The sequence below is a fragment of the Austrofundulus limnaeus genome, unplaced genomic scaffold (assembly GCF_001266775.1).
Source record: "Austrofundulus limnaeus strain Quisiro unplaced genomic scaffold, Austrofundulus_limnaeus-1.0 Scaffold1511, whole genome shotgun sequence".
Lineage (NCBI taxonomy): Eukaryota > Metazoa > Chordata > Actinopteri > Cyprinodontiformes > Rivulidae > Austrofundulus > Austrofundulus limnaeus.
In genome coordinates this window covers 9,079-18,973 of record NW_013953913.1, presented here as the reverse complement: position 1 = coordinate 18,973, position 9,895 = coordinate 9,079, and the positions used below count along the sequence as shown (strand labels likewise).

General features: G+C 41.7%; 1 protein-coding gene across 1 annotated transcript in view; it reads right to left on the bottom strand.

The window, feature by feature from the left end:
• The window catches only part of LOC106535627 (netrin receptor UNC5D), a gene marked incomplete at its 3' end in the record, with an annotated part of 39,016 nt that overhangs the window by 27,911 nt on the left and 1,210 nt on the right, over positions 1–9,895 (bottom strand). Inside the window, 1 exon segment of the mRNA XM_014032679.1 lies at positions 8,726–8,938. Coding sequence (XP_013888133.1) covers positions 8,726–8,938 — 213 coding nt within the window.

Here is a 9,895-nt window from a genome sequence, read left to right as displayed (position 1 = left end):
CACACACACACACACACACACACACACACACACACACACACACACAAAGCTTCTTCTTCAGTGTCTGAATATCTGAAATTTGTCTTCTTGCTGTTTTCCACTGATAACATTCACACACCAGACACACTTAAAGCAAAGTCAGTGTGGTTTCTACCCTTTTTGCTGTATGGGCAAACACTGAACGCCAGGATCTTATATGGAAACACAAGTTGTCTGAAACCCTAAGTGCTTAATAACCAAATTCCTGTGAGGGAGGCATGACAGCCTAAATTAAAACCACACAAAGAAGAATGTGCAAACTGTATAAACATGTCTACAGTTTTAGAACAAACAAGGATAAAGAGTTTTCCCTTGATAAAGCCAGGTGGATGCTGTTTTCCTTTCATACTCCCACACTGSAGGCACTGGAGCTCACAATTAGGAAAGTGACAAGAGAGGTGGTGAAAATGAGTGATGGCTCAGCCCACTGAGTTGGACATATGGGCAGGAGGGGGCCGTTTTCTGTCTCTAGAGGATCAGTCAGTTATCCCAAAGGGTGATGAGCGTGGCTCAGAGTTGGTGTGGCAGGAAGGGTTTCACAGCAGTGAGGTTTCATGGCAACATGAGAAGAAATGCTGAGAATTTCCTTACAGTAAGAGAGATTAGTTTAATTCAGGGGACAATGATGATAAAAAAATCACCTGTGTGAGTTTACTATGTTCCTATAGTCTGAAGAGAGTTTTGGCATCCTTTACAGGGACACCACTGAGATATTGGTTCAGGTATATTGATGACAACTGGATGTCCAAAACCTCACTAATCACATCAATTCTGTTGATGAATATATAAAGTTCACACGAGAAGATGTAAAAAGTGGCAGGTTGGCTTTTCTTGGACTGTGACATCTCAGAGTCTGATGGAAGAAAGCTGGAAACTGATGTCTATCGCAATCCTGTCACRCACTGGAACACAAGTTAGGAGTCATCAGGACTCTGTACCACAGAACAAACCTAGGAGCCAGGGAGGAGAAATCTATTACAAGACAAGTTTTGGAGCAGTATGGTTATCCTAACTGGGCTTTCCTCAAAGCAACAAGAAACCCAAACAGAACACAGAGTAATATTGTGTATGCTGTTAAGTGCCAGGAGGACTGTGATCAGTCATACATCAGGGAAACAAAGCAGCCAKTGTTCAAAAGAATGAGCCAGCACAGAAGAGCAACATCTACAGGCCAGGACTCTGCAGTTTACACTCATCTAAAGGACAGTTGCCCCCCTCTTACAATGCTGTTATTGCTGTTATGACTCAGCCCTCAGTGAACAATAGGGATAGTCAGGGCACTAACGATATATTTTTAGGCTGATGGTCCTGATTTGCATGTGAACAAACAGCTTTGATTATCATCATTAAACCTGTTTGTCCACCATTTGGAGGCAGTGTGCACAACGCATATAGTCGTTTGCACAATTTCCATGTTCTGCTACTGATAATCTGATACGAATGTGCTAAAAGATTAACTATTTATTTTTAAGCAATACTAAAGAAGAACTTGACGTTTCTCATTTTAATGCAGTGATAACTGTATGCTTTTTCATAATGGCTAGGATATTATGACTTTTTTCTCGTAGTATGACTTTAATCTCGTAATATTATGACTTTATTCTCATAATATTATGAGTTTTATACGACTTTAATGTTGTAATATTACGACTTTATTCTTGTAACTTGTGGTTGCATTTTCTTTTATTTAACATCTTATTGCAGCATGAATTTCATCAGCTAAGTTGCTAAACTTACTTTTAAAAACAAATCCTTCTGTCCGTGGTAATTTCCAAACTGCACTGACACGTAAAAAAAAATAAAAAAAAAAAATTAAAAAAAAAAACCTCCACTGTCTTCATTTCTCTGTTTATTTTGCCACACATTGAATACTGGGATATTCAATTCAATTCAATTCAAAAATCCTTTATTGATCCCAGAGGGAAATTAGGTGTTGTTGTAACTCATTTAACTAAAAACTTATTGTAGAWGCTGATGGCTGTGGGCAGGAAAGATCTTCTGTAGCGGTCTGTATTACAGCGAAGTTGAAGAAGCCTCCGACTGAAGACACTTTGTCTTTCTATGACAGTCTGATAAAGAGGATGGTCAGGGTTGTCCACAATGTTCTTGATTTTATGTAAAATTCTTCTTTGCACRATCATCTCCAGAGATTCCACAGTCATCCCCAGAACAGAACCAGCCTTCTTTATCAGGTTGTTGAGCATTTTTAGGTCCCTGGCTCTGATGCTGCTTCCCCAACAGATGATGGCAGAAGAGATGACGCTCTCAACAACAGACTTGTAGAAGATCTGCAGCATCTTGCTGCAGACATTGAAGGATCTCAGCTTCCTTAAGAAGTACAGTCTGCTCTTCTGGAGTTTCAGACAAATCAACTCAGGCTGAATGGTGTTAAAAGCACTGGAGAAATCAAAGAACATGATCCTCACAGTGRTGCCTGCTTTGTCCAGATGACAGTGGGTTTGTTGAAGCAGGTGTATGATGGCGTCGTCAACTCCAACTCCACGACGATAAGCAAACTGCAGGGGGTCCTGATGTGTGCTTGTTTGCTTACTCAGGTGGGTCAACAGGAGTCTCTCGAGGACCTTCATGATGTGGGATGTCAGGGCAACAGGTCTATAGTCATTGAGGGCTGATGGGTAAGTTTTCTTTGGTACTGGAACCAGACAGGATGTCTTCCACAACACTGGCACCTTCTCCTGGGTCAAGCTAAGGTTGAAGAGGTGTTGCAGAATCCCACAGAGCTGGTCTGCACAGGCCTTCAGGACTCTGGGGCTAACACCATCTGGACCTGCAGCCTTGTTCTGGTTCAGTCTCTCTAGCTGCCTCTTCACCTGACTTCTAGATACAGAAAAGTGGGAGGGGGAGGGAAAGGGAGCATCAGCATCTCCTGATTTAGTTGAAGACAAACTTGTGGATGTAGAAGAAAAGTCCATGACTGAGGTTGAAGATAAAACATCTGAGGTTTGACAGGAAAGCTGTGGGTCAAAGGAAGGTGAGATGTCTGTTTGGCTGGGGGCAGGAGAGGAGGAAGATGAGCTTGTTCCTGAGCTGAACCTGTTGAAGAATGTGTTCAGCTCATTTGCTCTGTCCAGACTTCCATCCATCCGATTCTCCTTTTGCTTGAAACCTGTGATCTTCTTCATCTCTGACCACACATCTCTGATATTGTTCCTTTTCAGTTTACTCTCCAGCTTCCTTCTATAAACCTCCTTGCTGCATCTGATCTTGACTTTGAGCTGCTTCCACACCAACTCTGTATCCTCGGCTGGTGAGGATACACGGATGCATCCTCGGATTTCGAGAGTTTTTCGGCCGCATTACTCGGCTGCATGATGAAGAGCCTTCGAACTGGGACAGTCCTCTGCGCGGGGCAGTGACGTATGTGGCTGACAAGTGCACACTCATGAGGACCCAGCCCCTGAATTGAGACACAGTCTCAGTTTGATGAACTGCTGACCCTCATCAGTACCCACATCTCCTGCCAGGACACCAACTCCTGGTGCTTGATTTCAGCTGAAGAGCTCCTGTCCATCTGTTTCAGGTTAGAGGGCATCATTCCCAGGGTTTTGGTCAACGCGCAGTGCCAGATATGCGAAACGCTTCAAAATGTGCAGCACTAGATGCATGGAGTGCACCACATGACTTCTCAACACCTCTAGACCTGCGTTCACCATAGATTTTGCATGTAAACCAGACACCCCGGATGCTCAAATCACATTCAGTCTGAACGCAGCATAAGAATCTGAACCAYCATCTTATTAGTTCTTGTTGGTAGACGGTACTACTTTGATGGGCAGAGACTGTGTTAGTATCATAGGTACAAAGAATGGTTTAATGTTGTAAGTTTGAGTTTGATTGTTATCTCTTAATTTCATTGCAACCAAAACACCTACTGCTTACACTGAATAAATGTAGAGCTTGTCTTTAGTTGACTGATGAAATGTGTGGCTTTGAATGATTTGTAATTTGCTTCTAGCTGTAAAAAAATGTAATGAACAGATTTTTGAGATCTTATCATTCAGGCTCAAAAATGTTTAGTGCAATGACACRGAGGCATCTGCACTTTGTATATAATAAGAAAGGTCTTCACTTACGTAAAACTTTTTATTTAAAGTTTCTGCAGAAGTTATTTATGGAACATTGTCTCATTTCACCATTATCTCCCAGCTTTCATCAAAACTTAAGTAGCATCAAAACAGACTATTTTTTACAATAACTTATAATTGTACTGATCTTAGAATTGCTGAGTCTTTGTAAATGAATGAAWTTATTTTTACATCTGTTCTCTGCATATTTGGTGTATTTTATTGTCCAGCTGCTGTAATATGTGTGACTGACCTGGTAAGGACATRATTTTTATGAAAGAAATGCTGCTATCATTTTTTATGTGCCAAGATTGTTGAGGTCATTTCCTGATCACCTTGTGTTGTGACCCTGTTGTCCTTGTTTCTTCTCACCTACTTTTCTTCTACAGTTCCCAGAATACCTTTCAGCAGCAAGCACCCCTTATTTGGTCTCGGAAGAGTTTGGCAAACAAATAAATATAATGAACTGTTGTACATAGGACAGGACTCAGCCTGAGCTCTGCTCCAATGACAGAAAGTCTCCTTAGACTTAAAGGGTTAAATGWTCCAAACTATAACAGGTTTACAGTCAAACCAGTGAAATCTAGAAGGAGGACATGTCCTCCAATTTCTGAGAATGTTCAAAGTGACATTAGAATGAACTTGTTAAAATGCAATCAGCTGCTGGTGCAGTGTTTTATAGATCGGACAACAATAATCTATAAAGAATGCAATCATCATCCCTGKACACACTTTGTTGTCACTTTTCTACAGATACACTGTACAGTCCTCTCAGCGGCTGTTGCTGGGGACTCAAGGGCATTGTCAGCTTTATCAGCTCACAGTGATTCATCAGGCTAGTTGGTAAATAAGAGATGCTATCAGCTGCTCTGGGCTGCATTGAAGACTCTTGTCCTAATCAATAACTTTCCAATTCTTCACCGATCTCCGCTTCTGATTAGTTGGGCAAAACCAATACACACTGTTGCTGAGCSAGGACAAAGCCTTCCCATTAAGACCACCCTTATCTGGGGTTTTACAGATAGGTGTGCCTACACTCGGGACKATGAGGACAACCCAGGGCTCTAGAAAAAAAGCAGCCCCACACATCTCTAACAAGTAGTAACCAGAACGGGATGTGTTGATCTAAAACATAATTTTCATCAGACATGAATGGAAATRGGAGAAAGCAAAGTAAAAGACAAGAGGGTAGATGTGCTGTCAGTCAGAGAGGAGCTGCAATGGCAGCAAACACTTACTGATGTGGGAATGATGATAAATACGCTAAGACTAATGGGAGTTTGTGATGAAGAAATATGCATTCATTTTCTCTTCAAAATGATCAAAGATGAGCACAGCTAAAAATAAGCCATATTTAATATCCAGATAGGAATATAACAGTCAGGGGAAAAGAAAGTGCAGGTTTTACCTATAAGGAAAACTGATCTAATCTTTATCAAATTATTCAAGCACATCCTCAAGAGAAAAGAAAGCACACAACAGATCTCACTATGTTGTTATTTATTTCAATAAAACTATGCCACAATAGAAAAGCTGTGAGTGGCAAACTGAGTCCAGATTTGCTGTTTCTACAGAGTTTAAAAGGGAAAAAAGGCAGCCAGTAAAACATACTGATTAACTTCAGGGTCGAAGGAAATTGGTGTTTGGTTGAGAACTTGTTGTAACAATGCTTTTTGCCAATCAATCCTATTTATTTAAACTTAAATGGAGACCCATTTTTTAGGAAATGTATTTATGGTTTAAGCAGCAGAATTAAATATGTGMTTTGTCTGCACATTAAGGTAAAGACTGGTTCACCCCAAGGATCTGATCCCCATGCACAAACAGAGCAATGTTGTGTATGCTGTTAAGTGCCAGGAGGACTGTGTCCAGTGTGTCCAAACAAATGTGGTTCTCTCCAGGAGGAAAGTGACACAAGTACCACCTTTCATCTGTCAAGCAATCCAAGAACAAATCCACAGTCTGCTGACATCAAAATCCTAACTGTGCTGTACTTGCTTCCACCCACTTAGAACCACCAGAGAGGAGGTTCAGACCAGACCTGGGAGACCTACAGAAGGGCTTAGTTCTTAGTTCCTGGTTTTCAGGTGGTGCCCTGCGATTAATGATTTAAATGTCTTTAGTTATTTATTAATGCTCACTAATATCTAAGTTAGCTCCTACAACTCAGCTTGTTTATCTTTCAATAATATCTCCAATAAAGCTGAGTCAGGATGCAGGCTGTGAACCCACCATAAACACATCTCTATTTTAAACTTTTCCTCTGKACATACAACAGCCATATTTGAAATTCTAAAGTTTTATTTGCCATTATCAAGCTCACAGCAATTTCACAGCACAGCAGTCACATCATAATGAACTTCCAGAAGTAATTAAAGCTTCCTTCCTGTGGAGGGGCCTTCATGAATACAAGAACAACTGCCTGTAATCACGCAGCATTCCAGCTGAGGTGTCACATCGGCTGACTTGTTTGGCAGAAATGCCTTCAGCAGTGAGGTCTTCTAATCAGGACGCTTCCACTGACGAAAACTAATGAGACGTAATTGGTTTGGCACACCACTGCTTCTCTCAGACTTCACATCCTAAACTCCTATCAGATGAAGGGAAACATGGTTAAAGGACATGTTAGGATTCTAATGTACCTTCTTTTAAAGGTGGAACCTCTCTGAGCTGCAGCTTCATGAGGGGGTCTCCAAAATGTCTTGCAGCCATTCCAGTGGTCCATAAAGAAATATGGCTTTTTACAGATATTAAACTGAAGCTTGGTGTGGTAGCTGAGAGGCATTCAAAATTTACTCCAAGTGATCACATAATCTTGCATTAAATTCTACATATTGATCTTTAAGTCAAGGTTATCTTAGTTTAAATCTGTCTTGAAAGTTGGTTGATATACATTTCTGCAAAAAATGCCAGGCCTTTAATTTGAAATTATTTGACCACAAATGATTAAAATATAGTATACTGTTATATAATATATAGGAATGTTGTGTTTAGTCATATAAAGTTTATTTAGTCAGTTGTTCAGTCTAAAGACATTAACATTAAGGCTGCCCTCATAAAGGCCTCTGTGTTCTCAGTGGGATTTACCTATTTAAATAAAGATGAAATAAAAGGTATTTTTAAAAGGTCAAAGAAATATAAACGAACAAAAATAGATCCAGGAACAGTGAAACTACTATTTTATTATTATTTTTAAAGTTGGTCTGTTAAAWTTTTCCTGAATCATTTTGTCAGAAATGGGATGAGTATCAAGTATAATCCAGTTTAAAGCATTAGCTAAAGCAGACAGGAAGTTTAGTTGTTGCTTTCAGATTCATGCGTCACGTAAAACTGCTGGTCTACTGGATAAGGAATGAAAAGCTGTGTTTGTTTTGAGAGACAGCTGTTGTGAMAGCAGGATCCTGCCTCACATGGAGCTTAAAACAAACAGTCTGAACAGAGATCACTGCAGCTGCTGAAGCACTCCCAGCTTCTGCTACGTTTACACCAAACGCGTTGCGCGCCTCCAAAAATCTCAAAATGCACGCATCTCGATGCTGGTGTCCAGTGAGGACAYACYCATTCGATGTGAARGTAGACGTGCTTCTTRAGACGCTCGAGGGGAGAAGCCTTTTAAACCATAGTTTCGATAACGTATCAGACATGCCGACTTCCTCACTAATCGTCCTCCAGGTAAAGTCCTTTTTATTTCTATCATGATAAAGGACACTGGAATGATCATAAATGATCGGACTATCAGTTTMTCTTCCATTGTTTGTGTGATCTGATTTCCCGGGCTTCCAGTATTTCCATCTCGTCACCAATACMTCACTGAGCAGAGTCTCTCTGGTTGGTTGATGTGACGCAGGGAGCAGCAAAAGTTCAGATTTTCCAACTCGAGTGTCGGATGCTTTGGACGTGCCGCACCCATGGAAAATGCACATGACATGTGAACTGCTTCGAACTGCGCTGCTCYAAATGCGCCAGACGCACTGCTCGGCTTCTAGACGCCCCTAGATGCGCATCCACCATTGACTTTTCATGTAAACCAGATGCTCCTGATGCTCAAAACGCATTTGGTGTGAATGTAGCATAACAGTTTGTTTAAGTAGCTGTGGTCAAAACCTGGAGTTCTCTCTGTAGAGAAACAAAAACACTGCAAATCTTTATCAGCTTGGATTTATTTTAAGGAAGAAGAACAGAAGTCTCACACCTTAGAACGTTTTATGGGACTCTGTGCTGGTAAATGATGTGTTAGCAGAGAGTTAGCACATTTTCTAGCTCAGTGAATGTTTCATTGCGATACCCATTGCTGCTCACACCCCAGTAACATCAAGCATCACTAAGATTTGCTTTCATTTGTAACATGTGTTTTAAAGTGTTCTTTGTGGAGGGAGATGCAGAGATGCACTGAGGGCCTGTCAACCGGCTGAAACAGCAGCAAACACTTCCTGGTTTGTTCCTACAATGTCTCAACTTCCCCTCTCTGAAAGCTGATCCACACATCCAAACTACACCAGTTTAGTTCCAGTAAGAACTCGGTGATTTTCTCTGTCATCACCTGCAACCAGCTCAAATGACCTAAAACAGGAACAAACGATGGCTTCCATGTCTCGTCTCACCTGTGTTCAGCTCCTTGTACTCCTGGGACCAGTGTTCGTTCTGGTGTACCCATTCCCCGTTGCATTTGAAGAAGATTTGTAAGGCGGGCGTGGCACGACAGCGCAGCTTGATGGGGTGGCTTTTGACGATGTAAGCGTCCTCCGGTTCCTGGATGAAGTGTGGCAGGGTGCTCTGCACCGAGGGCAGGACATCAGACTGAGCTGCAGCGGCACCTGCACACAAAACACTCAGTTACTCCTCAACAACCGGCTGGATTCACAGATTACAAATTCATCTTCTTCTTCCTTCACAGTGAAAGACAAGATTTCCAACATTAAAAGAGTCAGAACACGGGTGGTCCCTGCAAGTTCTTGGTGATGCTCAGATTCACCATCATCATGCATCATGGAGTTACAGGCATTTTCCACAAACAAAATATTGTGTCTCCACACATGACTGGAGCACCTAATCTATACACTCTTCACCACATACAGTTGTCTTTGTTACTTTCAACACAAACATCATGAAGGTCAGGCCAGAAAACAGTTAAAAGTGTTTCTGCACTGAAAACCCAGTTCATGCTGCTGCTGGGGTTTCCTCTCCAAAGGGATGCAGAAACCTCCCAGACCCAGAATGTAGATCAGGTCTACAAACAGTCAACAGGTTGTGGAAACGAGCAGACATGATATCTGATATCTGTAACAGCAGCATGGTTTCAGCTCGGACCCATTATCTAATGTGTGTGACAGCATATAAGAGGCGTGGTGAGAGTGCAGTGGAGTGTTGAGAACAGAGAATATATTAAAACATAAAACATGGTGAGAACTAGGAGCAAAGCAGCACCACGACTGCCTTCACACCGACACTTTCATCCAGACATCACACTGACAGCAGCAACTGCTGAGCTCACCGCTAAACCCTGCAGTGAAACCTCCTGTTCCACAGCAGATAACCACGGTGTTCACATCAAAACACAGGCAGAGTTTTCCAAACTCTGAGTGGAGGAACAGAGAGCTCCTGGTTTGCCTGCACTGCTGCTGTCCTCCACAATATTGCCTCTGTGTGACTTAAAATTAATAAACTACAAGAAAAAAGAATCAAGTACTGTCCCTTATGAAGAGAAAATAGCTGTAGCAGCAGGTGTGTGTGTGTGTGTGTGTGTGTGTGTGTGTGTGTGTGTGTGTGTGTGT